Raw genomic sequence first — 25,585 nt, 5'->3', positions numbered from 1 at the left:
TGCAGATGATGACTTCAGTTTATTTTGAAAGTTGTTTTCAGTGATGCTGTCATCTTCTGGACTTGAAAAACTTGATATGTTGCCAGCTATGACCTCATTTAAAAATATAGAGTAGTTGCATATTACAGATTCTTAAGGCAGTGTTTAGAAAACAGTAATAAAACTACTCATGGTAGTCTTAATGGCCAAAGTGTTAGTCCCAGGGCCAGTGAAGCATGATTCTGTCCGTTTGACCCATCTCAAAAATACTCCAGACTTCTGCACGTGCCTTTTTCTCTGATGTAACTTTAGGGATAATGACTTCACTTGCTTTACTATATTGTGTAGAACTTGAGCCGTATTGTTTGAGTTGAGAGAAACACGAGGGGAGAGAACATGACACAACTCTACATTTCCTGTGCTAAGGAAGTGAGAAGAAACGTGCATTTGTTGTCTTGGAGTTTAAAATGTCTGGTTTGATTTTTGCTATGTTCCCAGCAACAACATCTGAGTAAAATGAAATTTGTACTTTTGCTAGTTTTAAATTCATATGAGCTGTAATAGAAGCTTTTTTTTTTTTTTTTTTTTCTTTTTTTCTTTTTCTTTTTTTTCTCCTTTACATACATCTTATATGACTGATACTTCATGAACCATCCTGGTTTTCAGTGTTTTGTTTGTTTGTTTGTTTGTTTTTTAAACGGATTTCTTATTGCACATAAACAAATCTATCAAATCATCTACTTTACATTTGGTTCAGAGCATTGCATTGGAATGGAACTGTTACAAGAAACACTAAGTACACAGAGTTCAGAGGCTGAAGTAGCTTGCAGGAATTTTCTGTGAAAGCTCTTGTTAAAATTAGATTGGTTGCTATTTTCAGAAGGGATAATTTTTTTTGGAACATAAAGTTCATAGCATTACTGCTGCTCTTACAGGAATTTAATGTGCTTTATTGTAGTCTTCAAATTTTATCTTAAGACAGTAAGCTTTTTATCTTTCCAGAACAAAGTAATTTCCACAGGTTAAGTATACGACAAAGCTTCTGTTTCTTTTTGATTCCCTATGATGCAACATAGTACCCTTTTTGGAAGACTGGAAAGCATTCCTTTAGATCAGAAGACAGATGCTCTAGCAGTGAGAGGAGAGTGTTGTTGTTTGCCTCCTGACTGGAAAAGCATGACTCCTGACTACCTAGCTACCTAGCTAGATATTTTGGCAAAAAGTAATTAAAAACAAACCAAGAAATGAAGTTTTTATCAGTAATCCGTGTTTTTACAAGAAAAACATCACTGTCATTTATGTACTGACTAATAATTCGGTATAAATGATAGGCACTTGGTGACTTAGTGTTTTTTCTGTGTCATCTGTGTTCTCCCAGACAACTGTTTTAAGGACAGAAGTGGAGTTCTTTCAAGCTTTTCATTTCCCATTTTCAGAAAATCCAAGTTGACATTTGTGCAGTGTCTTTTTATAAACTTGATTGAATCATAAATCTTCAAGCAATACATGGGTAGAGTGTGATAGGATAAGTAGGAATAGTTTTAAAATAAAAGAGGGGAGACTTAGGTTAGATATTTGGTGGTGAAGCACTGGAACGTGTTGCCCAGGGAAGGTGTGGATGCCCCATCCCCGGAGGCATTCAAGGCCAGGTTAGATGGGGCCATGAGCAACCTAATGTATGGGTTCCAATCCTGTCCACAGCATGACATTGGAAGTGACTGGGCTTTAAGTTCCTTTCCAACCCTAACAGTTCTGTGTTACCTTATGTTAATGTATCCAACACATAAACCATGTTATTCTAAGTGTTAAATGTGACATTTATGTCTATCAAGGCTTCACTTATTCACATCACTAAGGATCACCAGGTTTTGGATTTGTTGCACATTATTATTTAGTCACTTCATATAGCATGGTTGGATCTTTAAGGAAACAATCAGCATTTTGCTCTCCCAGAATTTGATGCCCTTGTGTTTGAATCACTCACTGTACATACCAAGTGGTGTATTGAGTGACTTCTGGGTTAGTGTACAGAATGATTAGCCAGTGAGTACTTCACCTGTTTACCAGACCAAATACATGCTGTTGTTATTGCTCTGTCTGGGTTTAGACAAGTTTTAGGACTGCTTTTCCAGACCAATATATAAAAAAAAAAAAAAAAAAAAAAAAAAAAAAAAAAAAAGTTGCAGTACTTGTTCTTTTCTTACATCTAAGAATGAGGTATCCAGTTATTGTGGCTAATATCACAGTATGTGGCCCCTTCAATTGATTCCCCATCGTCACCTTTGAAGTATTTTATTTCTGTAGTTGAACAATTATTATATGAGGTCATTTAATGCTAAGTGGTTATATGATGTTGGAAAAGAATTTGCCTTAAGTATAGCTCAAATGAGGGTTGGGGGAGAAGAGGGAGAAGGTAAGAAAGGATAAAAAACAAGTGGGTATGTTAAGAACGTGAAGAAAGGCCAGACAAAGCATCAAATTATATAGTGTACCTGAGATCTGTAGCTCTTATTATTGCATGTAATATTTCATGATTAATTGGTTATCTCATTATAAACCCTGAAGATCTGTTGAGGAAAAAATAAATTGATTGGTGAAGCAAGATTAAATTCAAAAACAACTTTCTAAGATGATACATTTTTCCTAACATATGCAGAATTTCAAGAATATTTTTATTCTTCTGGGTTTCCCCTCTGTTGTGGCATCTTTTTAGGTTGCTGATTTGAATTTTGGGGTGTATGTGAGATACCTGCATTTTATCTGAATGTTTTCGACCAACTGTAAACTAATCTAGAATCTCGCAATAGCATGAAAAGCATCAGTCATTTAATGTAGAGATGTATGAAATCTCTTAATGTGCAGGATCTTGTACAGTGTACTAATTAATCTTTTTTTCTTCTTCAGATGTCCTCCTCGAACTTTTTTACCAGCACTGTGCAAAATTTTTCTTGATGAAAGTGCACCAGACAATGTATTAGAAGTAACAGCTCGTGCCATCACCTATTATCTGGATGTATCAGCAGAATGCACCCGTAGGATTGTTGGAGTTGATGGAGCTATCAAGGCACTTTGTAATCGTTTAGTAGTTGTTGAGCTTAACAACAGAACCAGCAGAGATTTGGCTGAGCAGTGCGTGAAGGTATGTTTTCTTGTAGAAAAGGTAGAATTTTGTCTAAGAGTGATCTGGAAAACTTGCTGTTCCAGAACAGTTTGCTTGTATTCAAATTCTGTATATCATCAAAAAGAAAAAAATGAAGCAAAGACATGCGTAGTATGTTGAAGTTTACATGCCAGCTGTGCTTCTCAGCTTTATTGTCAGTCTGAAAAAGGAATATATCAACCTACACAAAAAAAAAAAAAAAAACCAAAAATTCTAGAATAAAGTTTTCCTGTTTGTCTAAATTGATAAACATGCTGAGGGCTAATTTTATAATTCACCTACTGTTAAAAGAAATTAAATTGTTTGTTGTCTCTTCCATAGTATGGGGCATAGCTCCAGAGCAGCCTTGTGAAGTTTTCAGAAGAATTTACAAGGCCCTCAAAATCTTTTCCATACAGTGTAACTTGTTATGTGGCAGCACATAGGCCGTAGTAATCGAGGACTAAAACTAAGACTTTACACATGCATTTCCTATTTATGCTATTCCAGGTTACTTGAAAGAGTGTCACTGAAGTAACAGGATTTATGGAAGTTTCAGAGCTTTCAGCTGTGTGTTACCTGAAACTTAATAATCTCTCAGAAAAAGATGATCTTATTCAGCCTTCCTTATGAACACTTCTTAAAGAAAAAACAAAAAAACCAGCAACAATAAAACTACTGTAGGGGGGATTTTCTTGTATTTGGTCCTGTATCGTAAAGTAAAACTGTTGGTATGCTGGAGGTTTTGACTCCTTATGGGTTTTGAAGAGAAGGTTTTGCTATGTTTTTGCCTAGTTAAGTTCTGTAGGTGTATATACACAGCTAACAGCATTTTTATCTACTGTATTTATATTTCATTTCATTTTAGGTGTTGGAATTAATCTGTACCCGTGAGTCAGGAGCTGTATTTGAAGCTGGAGGATTGAACTGTGTCCTGACATTTATTCGTGACAGCGGACATCTTGTTCATAAAGATACTTTACATTCTGCTATGGCTGTAGTATCCAGGCTGTGTGGCAAAATGGAACCTCAGGATTCTTCATTAGAGATCTGTGTGGAATCACTGTCTAGTTTATTAAAACATGAAGACCATCAGGTAATGTAACTCTTGGCTCAATAAATTGTGAATTTAACATCCATTGTGTTTAATAAATGAATGGCTTTGTATTTTTATACAGTCTTCATAACGAGGTGTTTACATAGTAGTGGTTATATTTGGATATTGTGGTAGTTTTTTTTACAGTTGTGATGACAAGAGAATATAAATACTGCTTAGTGTTTAACTGCAAGTGCTATTGTGTGAATATGATCTTATCCTGCCTCTGACAATTTATTTAGAAATGTCCTGGTGACTTTTTCTTGGAAATAGCATCTGAAGTAGTTGATCTATATCTGTGCTTCAGTCAGTATTATACTGAGTATAAATAAAATGTGAAAGTTTAGTTCGTTTTTCTGTTGCCAGACTAAGGGAAACAACAAAAACATCCACAGTACATGTTAAAATATAGTACTGGAAGCCACTTAAACGGTACTACTAAAGACCCAACATCACTTTTTATCAACACTTTTATAAACTTGATGTAATGTAAAATCTAGGAAATAATTCCTTTAATTTTAATTTTCCCACTGGTAGCATTCTTTTGTGTATGTCACATTAATGCTTTCCCATAGCTGTTTAGTCAAATTTTTGCTGCATCCTGGCCAGATTTCTTGTCAGTGCCATTTTCACCCCACCTTTGTCCCTATTCCTGTCTTTACTCCACCCCAATTCCTTATTTTATTTTAGTTAGACTCCCAAATATGACATGGTAGGTCTTTTTGACTGTGTGCTATGTTGTATTTTCAGATCTTTTTGAAATAACCACATGTCAGCTGGCTGCTGCAAATGAACAAGCTACTTTGGTTTTTAGACATAAAACTTTAATAATCACTGATCATCTCATGCAAGCTAACTCTGAAGTTTAGACCATAAGTCTGTAGTCTTTATTTCTCAATTTAAAATGTGGAAAAAAAAATAAAAAAATAAAATTTTTTTTGAGATTGTTGGAGATCTGAGCAAAAATTCCAACTTTCATAAACTTTGTCTTTTAGTATTTAATGCTTAAAGATGAGTTTGCTTAAGCTCAGAGAGTCCATTTGATAGTAAGTGAATTTGAGATCTGTATACTTTCTGTGAAGGAAGCTTCAGGATTTATGACGAATGTTGATCTTTGTTCTGGATTTGCCCAGTAACTTCCTGTTATTTTCTTTTTCTTTCTTTCTTCTTGGTAACTTTGTGACCAAGTCTGGGTAGCCAGTGAGTAATTGCACTTGATTAATAGAGTTCAGGCCAGATGAAATGAGGCCCCAAGAATAGCTTATGTATGTTTGCTTTTTTAACCTTCCTACTTCTCTTATGATTTGTGAGGAAAAAGTATAAATATCTTCCACAGTATAATTGCTTTGTTAACAGTACTAATGCCCTTCGTGCAGGACTAAAGAAGCTGAACCTTGCTTGTGTATTTTTGACAGGGCAGTTCTGGTGAAATTGGTAAATTGTTTACATTATGATTTACATAAAGATCGAAGGAATTGTTTATAGCCCTTGCTGTTAAAGAATGGCAGCAAGATGTCAGAGGACGTATCTAGTCACCATTGTAAGATAAAGAAAAAATCTCTTATGAAAGTACTGATAAATCAGAATGTTTGGCATGCAGGGACTATGCCAGCAAGTGCTGTATTTAGTCATGAGAATATTTGTTTTTCAAGTCTTCAACTTACTGAAGATTTAGGATTTTTAACTTAATATGGTCTGGCTAAATGGCTAATAATTCCACAATCTGTGTAGCAACTGTCTTTAAGGCCTCTATATGTGATAATCAATTTGAAAATGGGCTGCACTAGAAATTGGTGTCACTTTTGGGACTAAGAATTGTATTAAGTTAGAGTTTGATGATGAATAGATACTGGGGTTTTGTTTGTTTTGGTTGTTTGTTTGTTTTTGTTTTTACTTAGAGAGGCTGGTTTGCTACCTTATGTTTAGGAAAGCAAACATGCCAGAAGCAGCTCGCATTGATGTGCCTGTGCAAAGTCTGTGATACGATGAGTAGAGACATTTCTAGTGTAATGTGCAGTATAGATAAGAGAAATTCAAGGCAACCCCCCCGTTCTGTTTTCAACACAAGCATGAAGAGAAATTGGATCCTTTTCCTGGGCAGTTTGCCAGAAGTATTTTTTGCTGGGCTGTTAAGAGGATCATCAGTAAGCCTTATTTCCACAGTGTCACTGTGGATTGCATTTTTATTTTTTAAACTTTAGTGAGGAACCTGAATTTCAGGTTTTGTATATATATGTATGTGTGTGTGTATGTGTTTTTTTTTGTTTGTTTGTTTTTCCACAAAACACTCAACGTATCCCTGTCAGATAGATGGGGTTATTTAAATGTTGTAAACCACTTCTGCCAATTAGTCCTTTTTGTAGGCTTGGGACAATTGCAAAATTTATTTTACTGAAGAGAAGCGTGTAGACTTTTAAATACAACTTAGCTATCAAATACTTAGTAAATTAATGCTTTGGCAGTTCTGAATTAGTATCTCAGCTAATGGCTTGTTGCATGGCATTTCTATTAAAAGAAAGCAGCAGTTTAATGTAACGTAGTATTAGTGTCATGAAATTATAACATAGTAGAGTATCTTATCAGTATATGAAATTCAAATATTTTTAAAATTGTCCTTGTACCTTAAAAGAATAAATTTGGAATTCAGTAAATGTCTAAAAGCGGAAGTAAAAATTCAGTGCACTCTCTTATTTTATTTCTTTTTTTTTTTTTCCCCTTTTGCAGCTTAATTAGAAAATCAGTTCAATTTCTAACATCAAAATAACCAAAATGTTTTGCACTCAGTGCCTAAATACCAAACTGCAGGTTGATTTTTTTTTTTTTTTTTTTTTTTTTTTAAACTATGTTATCAGAATAGACAGTTGCTATTGGGGATTATAAGTAGTTCTATCTCTTGTAAAAAGAACATATATAACTATGTGGGGGCTTAAAGACTTTTAAATGTATTTAATAAGCAAATTTTCTAATTAAATGTTGCTGTATATTTATTGTGTCTTTGTGTGTGTAGTTAAGGAGATACAATACTGAATTTTACACAATTTTCCTATACAATTATAAGAGAGAAAGAGGTAAGAAAACAGTACAATCCTTTAGTGAGTGTTTCAGAACATTGTTGTGTTCCAACTTTGAACTGTCTCCACTCATTAAATACCAAAGTAGCTTGGGGAAATGAGCTTTTTTGTTTGTTTGTTTCTGGAAAAATCCTTTTAGCACCTTAAGTGACAGATTATTCATCTTTTCACTTACTTCTTTCTTAGGTTTCAGATGGAGCTCTGCGATGTTTTGCTTCATTAGCTGACAGATTCACACGTCGTGGAGTTGACCCAGCTCCACTAGCTAAGCATGGATTAACTGAGGAATTGTTATCTCGCATGGCAGCTGCTGGTGGGACAGCATCAGGACCATCTTCAGCTTGCAAACCTGGCCGAACTAGCACTGGAGCACCATCTACAGCTGCAGACTCTAAATTAAGTAATCAGGTGTCAACTATTGTAAGCCTGTTGTCAACCCTGTGTAGAGGCTCTCCAGTAGTAACACATGTAAGAAATCATTTTACACTACAGCTTCTTATTCTCTTAGGGCTTTTTGCTGTACATATTCCTTTAGTATATGCAAAACTTGTGTTGCTGTTCTATGTATACATTTATAGGCTATGAAAGATATGTGTATATATACACACACATATAGGTTATTTATCAAGAGGAGGAAAAAAAAACTGAAACATTTCATATGGAAATGAAACCCAATTTTGATAGTATTTTCTAAAGCCCTGTATATTTTTTATTGTTCAGACTTTTAATTATTTCCAGGATCTCCTAAGATCTGAACTTCCAGATTCTATAGAAAGTGCGTTGCAGGGTGATGAGAGATGTGTACTGGATACCATGCGGTTAGTAGATCTTCTTTTGGTGCTACTGTTCGAAGGGAGAAAAGCCCTGCCAAAATCCAGTGCTGGATCTACAGGCAGAATTCCAGGATTGCGAAGGCTGGATAGTTCTGGTGAACGTTCTCATCGGCAGCTGATAGACTGCATCCGCAGTAAGGATACCGATGCATTAATAGATGCTATTGACACAGGAGGTAAGCAAGAATTGTCTGAAAAGGAAATTAGATATTTTATTTATCTTTCTGTTTTTATAATGTATGGTGCTGTAATACTTAAGTGGTACCTTGAAATCGTATATACAAGTTGATTTTGTTAAATGCACAACATTTCCTGTTAGTAATAATTCCAGTGCTACTTCTTCCTTTTTTTTCTGGTTAAACTTAACAGTATAATTGCTTTTATTGAAGATGTTTAATTTTTTTCAGACCTACCATTTGCTTAAGGAACAGTGCAGAAGCATAATCTTTTAATATAATATAATTTCAATTATTTTTAATTGTGTCTTTTAGCTTTTGAAGTAAATTTTATGGATGACGTAGGACAAACTCTTTTGAACTGGGCCTCGGCTTTTGGAACTCAGGAAATGGTAAATAGATTTCAGAGAATGTTAAAAGTTTAGGTTATTTTTGTAAAGCAAGACATGAAAAAACTTGTTTGATTTTTCTTGTTTTATAGGTAGAATTTCTCTGTGAAAGGGGTGCTGATGTTAACAGAGGGCAGAGGTCATCCTCATTACATTATGCAGCATGTTTTGGAAGACCTCAGGTAGCAAAGGTAAGATTTAAACTGATGCTATTAGGAAGCCTTATGTACTGAATTTTTTGCTTTGTTCTATATGTAAATTATTTGAGGCAGCATCTTTAATGTGTGTACTGTCAAATATTTGCTTGTTCTTTACTGTGTTTATTGCAATATACAAAGTTTTGGTTACAGTAAGTCAGTAATATGAATAAAAGTAGTTATCAATTTTACAGATATAAGAAGCACATTGTATTCTAACTTTGCATGAAAGCATGAGAGAAATGTTGGAAGAATGTGTGGAAAAATATATTTGTATCTTTGGAAGAAGAAATCTTAGTATTATTTAATATTTGATAATATATGTTCTCAGACTCTCTTGCGACATGGTGCAAACCCTGATTTAAGAGATGAAGATGGGAAAACTCCTTTAGACAAAGCTCGTGAAAGGGGTCACAGTGAAGTAGTAGCTATTCTACAGTCTCCAGGTGAGTGCAGATTTTAATTCCTTGCCCTTTTAATTCAGTTATCAGAATATTTACTCAAAAAAAAAAAAAAAAATCATGAGAAAATAGTGTTTTGTGACCATCCTTTGCATGTAACATTTCACATCTTCTTGAGAGAAGGGGAGCTACAGAAGAAACTTAGTGGACATAAGCAATGCCAGAGGTACTGGTCTTAAGCTGTTTGCCCTGTTTCAGGACGTGTCAGTCTTGCTAGCTTCTGTGGCATCCTTTCTATGTGTAAACTGCACTTTCCCTGCCTGTGGGGCTCTTCTAGCACTTTAGTCATAGACAGTTGTTTGTTTGTATTTATTTTAAGTAGTTTGAGCTACTCTTGTAAGTGATGTTTGGTAGTACCTTACCTCATGACTTTCTTTACAAAGACTTGACATATACGTTTCTAAAAAGTAAAATTTATATTACTGTTCGGACAGCCGGATCTTAATAAAGAAAACTTTTCACTTATATGTGAAGGTGTTTTTGTTTGTTTATTTTCCAGGGGATTGGATGTGTCCTGTTAACAAAGGAGATGAGAAGAAAAAGAAAGATGCAAACAAGGATGAGGAAGAATGTAATGAACCCAAAGGCGATCCAGAAATGGCACCTATATACTTGAAAAGATTATTGCCTGTATTTGCACAAACATTTCAACAAACTATGTTGCCTTCAATAAGGTAATAGGCGGGATTGTCAATTTCCCTGCATATTTTTTCTTTTTTTAATAGTCTCCAATGAAGATGTGATGGTAGATTAAGGTTTTTTTTTTTTTCTTCTAGTAAAAATTATCACATCTGAAAGGTGGAGTAATGCAAGTGATATTTTAACATGCTTTTGTTCAAATAGAAGTGATGGTTTGAAAAGCTTTGAGTCTTATTTTTACATCGTATTTTATATAGCTAAAGTGGTATCTTGAAAGGAATATGATCAAAGTGGGAGAGAGAAAGGCATACTCTTGGCTACAGGGAGCATTATGACACAATACTGTGTTCTTATAGTAACTTGCACTATGGATACTCTACTTGGCTACAGCTGCTGTAATGGAAGTACTCTTTTAGGAGAGGAAAACTAATGAAGTGGTACATACACGGGAGAGCTCAGACTGGAAAAAGTTATTGTAGAAAGCTTCTTCATAGCTTAAGTGTTTATCAGCTGGGAAAGATGCTTGTCACTGAGAGAAGGCAATGTAATTCGATACTTAAAAAGCAGTGTTGTGTGTGGCATGCTGTGTTTGTGATAAATTGTGTCTCACCTTAACCTCTCAGCCTTTTATGCTATAAACATAATATTTGTTTACTCTCGTACTTGTGATCCCAGTGTATGGGTACTTCTAGGTAAGAAGTGCTTTGGGGCAGCTTAAATTAGGCCATTTTAAATAAAGGAAAAAAGAAGCAATGTTAAGCAGTGTAATTAACTGCTGTTGAAAACTGACACTTTTCATATTTTAAAGTTTTCTTTTCAAATGTGGTTAATCATTTGTTTAAAACTCACTTGAATAAAAATTCATCTTTAACCATACACAAGTAATTGACTTCTGAATTTATTTTGCTTTTTAACATGGAAAGTGGAATGGTCTAATGGTAATTTTAGACTTCAGAACTCTAGGGATCTAACCGAAATGCTGAAAGCATGTGACAGGCTGAAGACTGAAATAGATACCTAAGTGTCAGATGGTGCATGCAGAAATGAACTGCCATCACTAAGAAGGCAGAATGTGGAATTGATTTGACTAGAGAAGGGTGGAAAAGGCTGGAGTATGTTAGAGTGTCATAGTATTGTAGAATTAAGAAGATCAGTAGATGGATTATTCTTGGAGTTAATCTGGCACTTAACAATCTGTTCCAGAACTGGGACTCATTTCAAAAAACTGTTTCTGTAAACTTGCATAAATATATGCAAAAGCAATTATATCTTGAACATTTTTGTTGCCCTGAGTACTGCTTCCTTTCTTTGTAAGAAATCTTTTTCCTGTCATCTGTTTTAAAGGAAAGCAAGTCTTGCTCTCATTAGAAAAATGATACATTTTTGTTCTGAGGCGCTGCTGAAGGAGGTTTGTGACTCTGATGCTGGCCACAATCTGCCCACAATACTGGTTGAGATAACAGCTACAGTTCTTGATCAAGAGGTAGGAAGAAGTAACATTTCCCAAAGCCACTTTATTTAAAAAAAAAAAAAAAAAAAAAAAGATTATGCTCATCAATTCCACATGCTTATTAATTGTGAATGTTTTAGTGTTCATAGCATTCATCTATAACTGGGTATGAAGTTCATCCTGTCAAGATATTAAGTAAAGAGATCTCACTTATTGTTTCCTTTCCATTTTAATTTATTACAGGATGATGATGATGGCCATTTGTTAGCGTTGCAAATCATAAGGGATTTGGTGGATAAAGGCGGTGATCTTTTTCTAGATCAACTGGCTAGACTTGGTGTAATCAGTAAAGTGTCAACTTTGGCAGGACCTTCATCTGATGATGAGAATGAAGAGGAGTCTAAACCTGAGAAAGTAAGTACGGAAATGCTAGATTTATTTGTTCCTATAAAACCAGCACTTCTACAATTATCAGTACTATGAAGGTAGCTAGATAAGTTACTAAATTAATGCTTATTGTATTCCAGTTTTTGAATTGTTTCATTGTTGTTGCTATTGTTTTGTAATTTAGTTTCCTCTAGCATATTGTTACCTACTGAGTATTCATATTTGTACGTACTTAGTTCTGTTAAGTGGACACTGATATTTGCTGTGCATCTTTTTCAGTGTGCATGTATCAGATAACTATAGGTGGTTTTAAATATTTATATGAAATATATCAAAAACATAAAAACAAAAATAATTCTCTACATGATGAATAGTTTGAATGCATGTTGAAGTTGTTTGCTGATTTCCAGTAATCAGTAGTTTAGAGACAGCTCAGACACTTGTATTATTCATTTAATCAAAATTTGTTATGCCTTAAGTTTTGATGTCATCTGCACATGTTTCTAGACAGCTGGTTCTAGGTGACCCTGCATGTGAGCAAGGAGTTTGGGCAGGATGTCTTTCAGAGGTCTCTTCCTGCCTTAAGCATTCTGTTCTCACAAAGCGAGTTTTGAAGAGAGGTAGATGCCCAGTCAGTAGACTGCTGTTATTGAGTTGATCGGTATCTGAAAAGGGACTTCTTTGAAGTAGTTCTGTTAATGAATGCTTTCAAAGATGTGTTTTACAGGCAGAAGGGTTTAGTTTGTTTTATACTTAAATCTTTTTAAAAAATTTTGTATTGCGTTTTTGTTTTTCTGTGGTGGTTTTTGTTTGTGTGCTTTTTGTTTAAATACTTTTTTTTTTTTTTTTTTTTTAACAGGAGGATGAACCACAGGAGGATGCTAAGGAGCTGCAGCAGGGTAAACCATATCACTGGAGAGACTGGTCAATCATTAGGGGAAGGGACTGCTTGTACATCTGGAGTGATGCTGCAGCCCTGGAACTGTCTAATGGTAGTAATGGATGGTTCAGATTTATCTTGGATGGAAAACTGGCCACAATGTACTCCAGCGGAAGCCCAGAGGGAGGATCTGATAGTTCAGGTAGTTTTTTCTCAGTTCAAATCTAAGTTTTGAGATTATTTTATTTATTTATATGATTTGATTGGAGTTATTTTGTTTTGCAGGAATTGGCTTACTAAATAGTAAAGGAAGTAAACAGGTGGAAGGTGGTCAGTTAATTGTGATGCTTTTCATGAGATAGCATGTGACCGTAACTTGACTTCCTTGTTGAGTTGTGTAAAGTGAACATCTTGCCAGTGGAAGTGTATTAACTTTGTTTTGTTTTGTTTCTTCTTAATTTTGCATACTTAATTTTTCACCCCAGTCATTAAAAGCACTTTGTAGTGGCTGTCTGAGGAAAAGCAGGTTGAAATGGCAATCTGTTGTTTGCTTCTAGCTAGCAGAATGAAATTGCATGTGTTTGGAGATAAAGTAACAGAAAGTTTCTCATCAAGACTGGGAAACAAATTACAGTGTCTTAATTGTTTGTTGGAGAGATGATAAGGGGACAGACCTTATACACTGGCAATGTACAGTGTTTTGTTAAATTTTCTGTACAGAGTACGCAACTTGTTATGGATGCAACTTGATATGGTGAAAATATCCCTTCCTTTTTGTTTAATCTTTTTTGCAGCAGTTCATACGTTTATGAACCAATTGATGTGAAATGCTTTATGATATTATGTTTTCAACAAGCTGTAGGGTGAAATAACAGAACATGTTGTATTACGATTCAGGACAGAAATGAAGTGCCAATGTCACTTTCCCTCAATTTTTAGATGTGAAGACAAGTTGAGATACCGTGTGTTTCTAGATTATAACACTACTGGAAAGCACTTCTAAATTTTTTTTGACAAGGTGTATTCTCAAATCCTTTAAACAAGGCAAACAGTTGTGTTGATAGACAGATCTAATCATACAACATAATTCTAAGAAAATCAACGAGACTCATATCTTAATCATCATATCTCCTGGATGAAACTTCTGCTTGCTTCCTTCCAACTAGTGGAATGGGATGGAATTCTACTGTTTCTATAGAACAGTAATTGAATAGGAGTGAAGAGAACTTAGATTGTCAATTTAAGATTATATGCCTGTTCCTATCAATCTTTTTTTTTTTTTTAAAAAAAAAGTTTTTATTTTCTTTAATTATTGAGTAGATATACCAAATTTTTGAACAAGATCTCTAGCATGGTTATTATGGAAGAGAAGTAGCTAAACTAGGGTTAAATTAGGCTTTTTTCTATTTTTTTTCTGTCAAGCAGATGTCTACTAAGGAGTGCTGACGTTGCAGTGTCATTGCTTGATGTTTAACCTGTTAAGCATGTGCAGCAGCCTCTTTCTCTTGAGATACAAAACTAGTGTTTAAGATTTAACTAAAAATCCTACAACACAGCATTGATTCGGAATAGCTTCTTTAAGTCTTGAACTGTACAGTATGTTGTGCTGTCCTAAATCATTGCTGATTAATCCCATGGTATACTTTCTAGTAATTCAGTGGCTGGCAGGAGTATAGTGGGTTGACTAATGGAATTTGTTGGTGTGTATTGCATGACGGGGGGAAACGTGGAGAAATGTGTGTACTTCAAATGTTTGTGGAAGGTCTTTCCCCACTGCTCTCTACCTTAGTTTAATAATTGTCTGTTTGAATTCTTAGGGAAAAAAAAAATTCAATGCAAAAATTGAAATTCAGTGGCAGCTCTTTTGAATGAGTTTCAAAATTTTGTCTAAAGGATCCCAAAAATTATTTGCAACTATGCATAATAAATGCACTTTCAGTGTGATGTGCAATATAATAGGTAAAAATATGCTTAACAGAAATTTGTAAGAGCTTCATTAACAGATTTTTATTTCTTTTTTAATTAACTTCACTGGGTGCTACAAATTTTAAGCACTAAAGAGTGATATGCCTCAGTAGTGCATATTTATTTTTGCATATAGAAGACTGTAGATTTTTTTTTTTAAATGTATTAAGTAGCAGAAAAAGATGGCAAATTTAAAAAATATAGCTTGTAAGTCATTGCAGCAGACAGAAAACAGCAATTTTATGTATTTATGGGTTACAAATATGATTATGATTTCATCAGATATTCTGGAATTACGTTAACTAGCATTTCTACTGTCGCATGTGCACTCTTTTGATTATGGCAATATCAAAATATAATTTAAAAATCAAGTAGTTCAGAATAGTTTCAAGCTAGATGACCTGCACATCCAAAAAGTAGGATATGAGCCTGTTTCTTTATCTGTTATCTCTATAAAAATACCTTCTTCTAATCAGTTCTCATTTGGTACCGTTAGATTTAGTTCGTATTTCTCTCAGAGGTGGTGAACATAGAAATTCTACAAAGGAGATAATTTAAAACTTTAATATAACTTGTAAAAATATTTTGTTTTGTTGATGTGACAGATAATCTGAACAAGTAGCCATTATTTAAGTTTTAACACATGTATCATCATGTTCTCTCAAGTTTTTTTGATATTTTTTCCATTTTTTTTTTTAAATACAGCTTCAATGTTTTTTTTCTCCACTTGCTCTAAATGTAGTTGATTGCTCTTTTCCAGTTGGAAGATTCATTTAGTTTTCTTTTTCAGAAACATGAGTAGTTCATGCTGGCAATGAGATTTAAATTATTTTAACGAAGCTTATCATGGATTTCTTTGATGTTAGTATAAAGAGTTGTGGTCCATTTTGATGTGATTGGGGAATGCATCACTGCTGGAATACATAGTGGGAAGTATTTTAAAATACAGCTTTTAATTTTGAACTTAATTTTGCATTGAATGTGGTCAGTTATTTTGCTTTTGAGAGATACGTGATAGTGAAATCAATTGTTAGAAGAAACAAAAAATATTTGTTTTTTTTTTTTTTTTTTAACTAGAAAGTAGGAGTGAATTCCTAGAGAAACTGCAAAGAGCTCGAAGCCAAGTAAAGCCATCTACTGCAAGTCAGCCAATTTTATCAGCACCTGGGCCAACTAAACTTACTGTGGGAAATTGGTCGCTTACCTCTTTAAAGGAAGGAGAAATCGCTATCCACAATTCAGATGGTCAGCAAGCTACAATATTGAAAGAAGATCTGCCAGGCTTTGTGTTTGAATCTAACAGAGGAACAAAGCATTCATTTACAGCTGAAACTTCTCTGGGTAAGTATGTAGGTATGTATGATGCACAGGTAGGAGCACATATATACCAGGTAGTTTCTTTGTTTTACACACCTGTGGGAAATTGTGACGTTTCCAAAAATACATTGCAGGATCAGAATTTGTGACTGGTTGGACTGGCAAAAGAGGAAGGAAGTTAAAATCTAAACTGGAGAAGACAAAACAGAAGGTTGGCAAACATCTATGAGTTTTATATTTAAAATTTAATTGACTTTGTTCTATTTTTCATTATGTGTATGAGATATAGTTTTCTCTTAGGGGTTTAAGATACTCTTTAATTTCAGCTATACACAATTTAAGTTTGAAGGGGACAGCTGGAAAACCAAACTTACAACAAAGCAGTTTTGCAGCTGCTCTAGTCCAGAGCGTTTCATTTGCTTTACTCTTTTAAAGAAAAACAATTTATTTTTTTTAAATTGTAAGGAAATCCAGTTCTGCTGGTGTTGCGATCAACTTAACTATCCTTTGTGAATTTTTTTATTCTTATTTTTTAAAGTTACTGGTGTATATAATGCATGATACATCTATTTCTTGTTCCAGTTGTTTTGAATTGATGGAAGTTGTGTAGTTTGTTGGAATGTTTTGGTGATTGTTAAAGCTTAATTTCTGTAACTTTCAGTAAGATTCTGCTTATTTCCTTATGTTTTCCTGTGTCATTTATCCTTTCACAGCCTTTTCATCTTATGATGTATGTTGTATGATAGGTTTGTTTCTAGAATCTTGAATAATAAAGAGGTCTCATTCACATAATGAAAATCCTTTTGTAGGTACGCACTATGGCAAGAGATTTATATGATGATCATTTTAAAGCCGTTGAAAGCATGCCTCGAGGAGTTGTTGTAACACTGAGGAATATAGCAACACAGTTAGAGTCTGCATGGGAACTGCATACAAACAGACAGGTAATCATATCTCCGTTATTCTATAATATGTGATGTCAGTAGATTTCACGTACTAACATTTAGATTCGTCTATGTAATTATGTAAAAGAAAGGCACAGTGTGATTACTGAACAATGTTTTTGTAGTGGGATCTTGTGTGCAGGGTGGAGTGTTTTGGTGAAGTTTTTTTTTCTTATTGTGCAGTTATGTGCATTACTGGGATATTACTTCTCAAAAGACCCAGGTGAAAAAAATGTTGCCTTGTTTCACTGTAATTGTCATCTTGTCTTTCAGTGTATTGAGGGAGAAAACACTTGGAGAGATTTGATGAAGACTGCTTTGGAAAACTTAATTGTACTTTTGAAGGATGAGAATACCATTTCTCCATATGAAATGTGCAGCAGTGGATTAGTTCAATCGTTGCTTACAGTTTTAAATAATGTGAGTTTACAGAACATAAGTCTCTGAAGAAAAGCTGTTGAAAGAATGTGTAGACGTGGGCCATAATTTAAAGATCTATTATGTCTTTTTTTTGTCTTGATGGAAAATCAAGTGGCATTGCACCAGTCAATGATCTGACCCATTAATTATGTACTATCACTACAGATTGCTTCAGTTCAAACATGCTGCTAAATGTCTTTCAGTTAACCGTGATCATTTCTAATGGCTGGTATTGTTTAGCTTTAGAGATAAAGGTTTTTGAAAAGAGAATTCAGTAAGCCTAAACGGGTAGTATGCCAATATAAAGAATGAATGTGTTGCACTGTATTAGATTTTTTTTTTTTTTTTTATATATATATATATATATATATATATATATTTTTTTTTTTTTTTAATTAATTTATTTTTTTTCTCTCTTAGAATGTTGATTTAGATATGAAACAAGACTGTAGTCAACTAGTAGAAAGAATAAATGTATTCAAAACAGCGTTCAGTGAAAATGAAGATGATGAAAGGTAGGTTTAAAAGAAAAAAAAAAAAAACAAACCAAAAAAACATAACAAGCATTTGTGATTAAAGAATGTATGTTTAAAAAAGTTTGAAGGCAAATTCGATATCTTTCCATTACAATTTTGTGATTTCTGTGATTAAATAGAGAATTGGTCTTAAAAGACTGTATTTATCACTAAGTATTGAAGTGGTAATTAGAAGAAAAGAAAAATTTAATTACATCCATCTGCAAGAGTCAAGTGATGAATGTGCATCTGTTGACACATACAGAGGTGGCATTTTTTGCTCATTACTATTTGCAAGGTAGTATTTTTCTTACTGTGCTATAGCCAGACTGGATGCCAAAGGTGAACAACTCAAGCTACACCAGTAGAAATAGCGTATTGAAATATTTGCTACATGTAGACACTATTCACTGAAATATTATGGATTTTTTTTCTTGTATATGTGATAACCTAGTAACTGTTCACCTTCACAGTCGACCAGCAGTTGCATTAATTCGGAAATTAATAGCAGTGTTAGAATCTATTGAACGTCTACCTCTTCACTTATATGATACACCAGGATCTACTTACAATCTTCAGGTAAATGTACAGTGATATCACACAGTATTGTATATTGTTACACAACTGAATATTTTATGTGGATTTCAGGAAGAATTGCATGCATGAAAATTGTATGAGATACACTCTTGTAAATTGGATAAAGTTAACTAAATAACAACAAGGTTCTTAGCATTTGATTGCTCTAATACCTTCCCTAATGTGTGGATCTTCCTCTGCTTTGATTTACTTTCATATTGTGAAGTAATAGTGATAGTGATTTTTTTTTTTTTTATTTTTTTGTCCTTGAATGTTCTTTTCATGTAAGAATATGTTCCCCAATGAGTATCTTCATAACTAGATTGTAATTGTATTCAAAAAGAAGGGTTTGTTGAAGGCAACTATAAAACAAGTTCATTTATGATGCCTGAAGATGGGCTGTTATAGTTTAAAGGTCTCCTGTATGCTCAGTATGGTATTATCTCAGCTGTATGATTAGTAGATTTTTGTACAGGAAAGCTTCAATTTGAAGGAAAAAAATATATGTATTTTTGTGTGTGTCTGTATATAAACATTACATGAATTTCTTAGAGTCATAGAGTGGGTTGGCTTGTAAAGGGCTTTAGAGACTGTATAATTCCAACCTCCCTGCTGTGGACAGTCATCTTCCACTAGATAAGGTTGCTCCTGATCTTGAACGCTTCCAGGAGTGTCACATCCACAGCTTCTCTGGGCAACCTCTTCCAGTGCCTTCCTGTTCTCCTTGTGGAGAATTCCTAATATCTAATTTATACGTACCCTGCTTTAGCTGAGAGCTATTACCCTGTCGCATCCCAGCACTCCCTGATGAAGAGGCCTTCTTGGTGCTTCCTTGTAAGCTACCTTTAGGTCCTAGGAAGCTGCTATGAAATCTCCCTGGAGTCTTCTTCAGGCTGAACAACTCCAGCTCTCTCAGTGTGTCTTCACAAAAAGGGTCCTCCAGCCATCTGATCGTTCTCATGGCCCTCCTGTAGACTCACTCCAACAGATCCATGTCCTTTTTAAGCTTGGGGACCCCTGAGCTGAACTCAGTATTCCAAGTTTTCTATTATTACTATAGGTCTTATAATTTGGAAATTAAAATTGTGAACAGACAGGAAATATGAAAATATTTACTTGATATCTAGTTAGTTGACTTATATGTTGACTGTTATTGAAGAACTGTTGGGGCAACAGAAATGGATTACCTTTTAAAGCACAAAATTAGAATATAGATTTCTTAAATTGCACAGAAATATATCTGATAAGCCACTGGAACTGCTGTAGTAAAATATACTGCTTTTCTTAAAACTACAAAACTTGAACAGTAAAGCTTGGATTAATGTTGAGATACTCTTTCAGATATTGACAAGGCGTTTGAGGTTTCGTTTGGAACGTGCTTCAGGGGAGACATCCTTGATAGATCGAACTGGCAGAATGCTAAAGATGGAGCCATTGGCAACTGTTGAATCTCTAGAACAGTATCTTCTAAAAATGGTGAGCAACATACTATGCACCCAGCTCAAAGGAATAATTGCATTTTTCATCCCTAATTATTATTATTATTATTTTTGCATTTATATGTAGGTTGCAAAGCAGTGGTACGACTTTGATAGGGCTTCATTTGTTTTTGTACGAAAACTACGTGAAGGCCAAACATTTGTATTCAGGCATCAACATGATTTTGATGAAAATGGAATTATTTACTGGATTGGGACAAATGCGAAGTGAGTTTCTTTAAGCTAATTATTTTGAATTCCTATGTAATAAACAACATCCAGTGGGGGGAAAATGAAAATTTGTAATGAAGTCTGTTACTTTTGTGTTTTGGTTTTTTTTTTAAGAAGAGAGTTATCTTTGCTTTTACTGTTGATCAGTAGAATTATTTTTGACTCTTCTTGAATAATAGAAAAATGTATCTGAAGGCAGCTTGAAAATTAGTTTGTATGAATGGGTAAAGTAAAATGAAAGGGTGGGGATGGTTGGATATTTGTTAGCTGCTGTAGCAAAGTAAAGTGTTTGGATCGTTCTAGATAAGTTTTTAAAATATCTAAGGTGATATTAACTTTTTTGTTTGTAATAAAATGCTGTAGTCAATAATTTACAGTAAACTGTCAAATGTTAGTGATACCTATGTTTTAATGTAAGTAATAATTGAACAGTACATTTCTCTTTTCAATATAGAACTGCATATGAGTGGGTAAATCCAGCTGCCTATGGGTTAGTAGTGGTTACATCCTCAGAAGGAAGAAATCTGCCTTATGGCCGTTTAGAAGACATCCTAAGCCGTGACAGTTCAGCTCTCAATTGTCATACTAATGATGATAAGAATGCTTGGTTTGCCATAGATCTTGGCCTTTGGGTTATACCATCAGCTTACACATTACGCCATGCTCGAGGTTATGGACGATCTGCTCTCAGAAATTGGGTTTTCCAGGTATCTAAGGATGGACAGAACTGGACTACTTTGTATACTCATGTTGATGACTGTAGTCTCAACGAACCAGGGTATGTCAGTGCATTTTACTAGCTTTTATGAAATTGTGCTCAGTTAAAAACATACTTGACTGTGTTCTAATTATATGCGCGTCGTGGATGCAATGCGTAGTTACATAAAGGAGTGACCTAGATTATCAAGGATGGATTGGAACATAAGTGATTCATAAGTTCTGTGTATGGTTCATGTAATGTCATTTATATTTCTCTGTCATTCTGAATTCACTTTTTGTAATTTTTTTTTTTTTTAAAGAAAATAGTAACACCAGCACTCATCCAGAATTTGGTCCTAATGTTACTTTCTTATTGTTATTTCTTATGTTCTTGGCAGCTTTATGATTTTTATCCATAAAGGATCAATGTTATGATTTGTTTGATACTAATACTGAAGTGTTATGCTTACAAAAAAAAAAAAACAACAACAAAAAAAAACTCTTTACCCATACTTTTTTCTAACAAATTTGAAGGTCTACAGCAACATGGCCTTTAGATCCTCCAAAGGACGAGAAACAAGGTTGGAGGCATGTTAGAATAAAACAGATGGGAAAGAATGCCAGTGGGCAAACACACTACCTCTCACTGTCTGGATTTGAACTTTATGGCACTGTGAACGGAGTATGTGAAGACCAGTTGGGTAAGAAAAGTGATGTGTATATCCTCTTTGTTCCCTTAAAATACTAATGAGCATAAAGTGTACAAATAAGATAAAACAAACAAACAAAAGGCTGACTTTTGCATTGGAACTTGCTTAGAAACAAGCTCAAAATTATTCCCTGTTCAATATTACTATACTTTTCCAGTCATTTAATTCCATTTTATATTTCTTGAAGGAAAAGCTGCTAAAGAAGCTGAAGCAAATCTGCGAAGGCAGCGACGTCTGGTCCGTTCTCAAGTTTTGAAATACATGGTTCCAGGAGCTCGAGTAATCAGAGGAATTGATTGGAAGTGGAGAGATCAGGATGGAAGCCCACAGGGTGAAGGCACTGTTACAGGAGAGTTGCACAATGGTGAGTACAAATTGTCTGAATTCGTAAATCTCTGTTGCATGACTTTTTGATATTTTATTTGCTATCTGTATGTGGAATTGGTAACATCATAGTATTTCTACTCTAGTGCCTTGAGGAAGTTGATACTTTTGGGGAGGAGGTAGCTAAGTACTGTAACTGCAGTGGTCCATTTGTGAAATTCCGTATTAATGCATCGAAAAGAAATCATTGTTGTAAACGAAATATTTTTAGACCTTTAGTTTTTTTTGTTGTTTCTTTTTTTGTTTGTTTTGTTTTTGTTTTTTGTTATATTGGCATTCATTACAACACAGTAAAAATATGCCAGGTTGGTTGATGCTTACTGATTAATCTAGCTTTGGGGCTGCAAAATCTGCATTTACATTCTTCATTTCTTCTAGCTTAGCATTTGCAGTATTTCTTCACTTTTGTTGTGTTCTGTACCTTTCCTGCCTTGCTAGCTTCATTGGTATTGAGTTGTTATTTTGTTGATTTTAAAAAAATGAAATTAATAAGGGATCAAAACTGAAGCCTGCAACAGCCAAGGGAAGTCATTGCTCAAGAGGATGAGATATTGAAAGGTCAACAAAAGGGGCTGTGAACATACTTTCCCAGTTTCCCTCACCTCTACCCCTATTTTGGTGTACATAAGACTGACCTTGTTTCTGAAACATTTTAAGTCGTTCTTAGTCAGATCTTTAGGTGTCATTTCTTAAAACTTTGAGTATTGTCCAACATACAATGATCTAAAATGTTTTGAAAAATTGAGTCTTTTTAAAGCCATTCAGTGTAGCCTGTAGGGAACCATCCTGTCATCCAGATGTATAGCTGCACTCTCACTTTTAAGATGTTAACTCTAATTTGTGAATAGTGTATTACTAAATTAATTTTTTTTTGTTCCTACATTCTGGTGAACTTTTTCCATTAAGTATAGGTGAAATGGAGGTTCATTTGTGAAATGATGCCAAAACATGAAAAATCTGTCAGCATATTATTAGTCCTGCCACAGTTGTCTTGCAAATAGAATTTAGAAATTAATATCCCATTGGCTTTTCTGCAATTATTAACATTTTTAAACAAATCTTGAGTTGTTTGAGGGCCATAATAATGAAGTAACAAGACTAAAAGGAACAAGCACGTACTACATATTTTAAAAAATTGCGCAGGTTTGGAACTGTCTGTGATTAATATTATAGAAGGAACTGTACAAAAAGGAATAGTAATTTAATTGTGCTTTTTCAGAATGCCTAATCCAGATACACATAAAGAGGAAAAATCATACTGTTTAACTGTGTGGAACTTTTTTTTTGTTTGGTAAGAAATAGCACTAAAATGTAGAAAGATACTTACGCTTCTCTTTGGCAAGTTCGCCTCTCAGAGCTTCAGTGGTGTGAAACTACTGAGATGTAGGTCATGTAGCTGAAGTAAAAAAGAAAAATGTGATACAAGCCTGCTTGCATGGGGCTGAGATGTCTACTTCTGTGGAAGCTTTATCCTTTTTTTTTTTTTTTTTTTTTTTTTTTTTAAATGTTTTTCCTCCAGGGTGATATTTATAAACAGAAAAATGCCTGTGATCTTCTATTTCAGTCTAAAGTGATGATGGAATAGATTAGAGTAGCGGCACAAGATTTGGTAAAGTTAATACACAATAACAAAAACTTGAAAGAAGTGTTTTAGATGACAGAGATTATAGTAGGTGTCAGAGAAGTAAAAAGATTTTTTTCCTCCATTTCTATTCTAGTTAGCTAAATTTTACATGTTATCCTTATCATTACAGCTTTAATATGTTTAACTTACAACAATTAATGAAGGAGTTAAAGAGGAACAGCATCTCTTTTTAGTGCTGTTTTGAACCCAGTATAATGTTTTAACTTTCTGTGAAAAGAATTCCTCTTGCAAGCCTGAAATAAGTAGTCCTTATCTGCTCTGAGACTTTTCCTGTGAGTAAGAAATACCTGAGTTTCTAAATTATTGAGCCAAAAAGCTGTGAATCATTAAACTCCTGTGTTCACTATATGGGAAAAAAGTATCAAATCTGAAAGTAACCAATTTAATAAAATGCTCGTATATCAAGTATTGAACAAAGAAAAACATAAAATATTCATACAGGAATTACAGATTCTTGCCAGTTACAATCAAGTTACATTGATATTGTTTCTGATGTTAGAAAATAAGAAAAATTTGAGAGATCTTAGTAGGTCAGGTTCATTCCTGAAGCAAATTTTGCTTTTGGCTGGATTCTGGGATCCTGAAGATAGAAGCTGATCATGCTTGCTGCCTTAATTTTCACAATACATTGCCAAATTGCATAATCATTCTTCCTTTTTAATTGGCTTTAAGGGTTATTCAGTAATTTTATCAATTCAGATGTGCAGCCCTTATGAGGAGCTGATCCCACATTGTGGAGCTACTGTCTGACGCTCCTGTCTGCTTTCTGCTGGATCTCACAAACTCCTGTCCCTTTCCAGGCTGGATTGATGTCACCTGGGATGCTGGTGGCTCTAACTCTTACCGTATGGGCGCAGAAGGAAAGTTTGACCTCAAGCTTGCACCAGGGTACGACCCTGATTCAGCGGCATCACCCAAACCTGTTTCATCCACTGTTTCAGGCACAACGCAGTCATGGAGCAGCTTGGTGAAAAACAACTGTCCAGACAAGACGACTGCTGCTGCAGGCTCCTCAAGTAGAAAAGGAAGCAGCAGTTCTGTGTGTAGCGTGGCCAGTAGCAGCGACATCAGCTTGGGTTCGACCAAAATGGAGCGGAGATCAGAAAGTGTAATGGAGCAAAATATAGTTTCAGGCACTGACGTCCACGAACCAATTGTTGTTCTGTCTTCCGCTGATAATGTACCTCAGGCTGAAGTAGGGTCATCTTCCAGTGCCAGCACCAGCACCTTAACAGCGGACATGGGAAATGAAAATACAGAAAGGAAGTTAGGTCCTGATAATTCGATACGTACTCCTGGGGAGTCCAGTGCTATCTCCATGGGAATTGTTAGTGTAAGCTCTCCTGATGTTAGTTCAGTTTCTGAACTGACTAATAAAGAAGCAGCATCCCAACGGCCTCTAAGCTCCTCAGCAAGTAACAGACTTTCAGTTAGCTCTCTGTTGGCTGCTGGGGCGCCAATGAGCTCCAGTGCAAGCGTTCCTAATTTATCATCTCGAGAAACTTCGAGCCTGGAGTCTTTTGTACGAAGAGTGGCAAACATAGCGCGTACCAATGCCACAAACAACATGAATTTAAGCCGAAGTAGCAGTGATAACAATACTAATACTCTGGGAAGAAACGTCATGAGTACTGCGAGTAAGTAAGAAATATTTACTTTTGTATTTTAAGTTTTTCTTTGTTTCTTTGGTTTTCAGTGAAGGAGTGTGGATTGTGTTGGTCTAACAGAAACACACAGGGAGCAGCCTTGTTAGTATGCAAGTTTGCAGAACTGAGGAAGAGCTCACAAGATTGTAGATAATGGGAGAGTGTTCTATGGCCCCTTGATGTCAGATTGCACTGTGGTACCATCAGATGTAAAATAATTGGAATTTGGTGTTTATTTCATGATGAAGAACAAAGAGTGGCAGTGATAGCTGGTGTGGGATATTCTTTCTGTCCCATCTGTTCTGCAGAATTTGTACATTCACCTTCTATCTTCCTGTTTCTGTTATTTGATTTTTAT

The 25,585-nt window shown here is 34.8% G+C and overlaps 1 protein-coding gene across 8 annotated transcripts in view; it reads left to right on the top strand.

The window, feature by feature from the left end:
- HECTD1 (HECT domain E3 ubiquitin protein ligase 1) overlaps positions 1–25,585 on the top strand; it is a 57,669-nt gene that overhangs the window by 12,871 nt on the left and 19,213 nt on the right. For 3 of the 8 annotated variants that reach the window (XM_048949258.1, XM_048949257.1, XM_048949250.1), the window contains exons 3-26: positions 2,884–3,118; positions 3,987–4,214; positions 7,472–7,753; positions 8,006–8,294; positions 8,610–8,686; positions 8,776–8,874; positions 9,212–9,326; positions 9,841–10,015; positions 11,325–11,463; positions 11,674–11,844; positions 12,677–12,899; positions 12,983–13,027; positions 15,740–16,015; positions 16,114–16,190; positions 16,789–16,923; positions 17,197–17,343; positions 17,764–17,858; positions 18,332–18,437; positions 19,776–19,910; positions 20,001–20,140; positions 20,598–20,921; positions 21,377–21,543; positions 21,740–21,916; positions 24,382–25,218. In XM_048949258.1, coding sequence (XP_048805215.1) covers positions 2,884–3,118; positions 3,987–4,214; positions 7,472–7,753; positions 8,006–8,294; positions 8,610–8,686; positions 8,776–8,874; positions 9,212–9,326; positions 9,841–10,015; positions 11,325–11,463; positions 11,674–11,844; positions 12,677–12,899; positions 12,983–13,027; positions 15,740–16,015; positions 16,114–16,190; positions 16,789–16,923; positions 17,197–17,343; positions 17,764–17,858; positions 18,332–18,437; positions 19,776–19,910; positions 20,001–20,140; positions 20,598–20,921; positions 21,377–21,543; positions 21,740–21,916; positions 24,382–25,218 — 4,694 coding nt within the window. The remainder of the gene's footprint in view (positions 1–2,883; positions 3,119–3,986; positions 4,215–7,471; positions 7,754–8,005; positions 8,295–8,609; positions 8,687–8,775; positions 8,875–9,211; positions 9,327–9,840; positions 10,016–11,324; positions 11,464–11,673; positions 11,845–12,676; positions 12,900–12,982; positions 13,028–15,739; positions 16,016–16,113; positions 16,191–16,788; positions 16,924–17,196; positions 17,344–17,763; positions 17,859–18,331; positions 18,438–19,775; positions 19,911–20,000; positions 20,141–20,597; positions 20,922–21,376; positions 21,544–21,739; positions 21,917–24,381; positions 25,219–25,585) is intronic. The other 5 variants (XM_048949252.1, XM_048949256.1, XM_048949251.1 and 2 more) reach the window with 5 other exon arrangements.

This window comes from Lagopus muta, chromosome 6, assembly GCF_023343835.1.
Source record: "Lagopus muta isolate bLagMut1 chromosome 6, bLagMut1 primary, whole genome shotgun sequence".
Taxonomy (NCBI): Eukaryota; Metazoa; Chordata; class Aves; order Galliformes; family Phasianidae; genus Lagopus; species Lagopus muta.
This window is presented reverse-complemented; position numbering and strand designations above follow the sequence as displayed.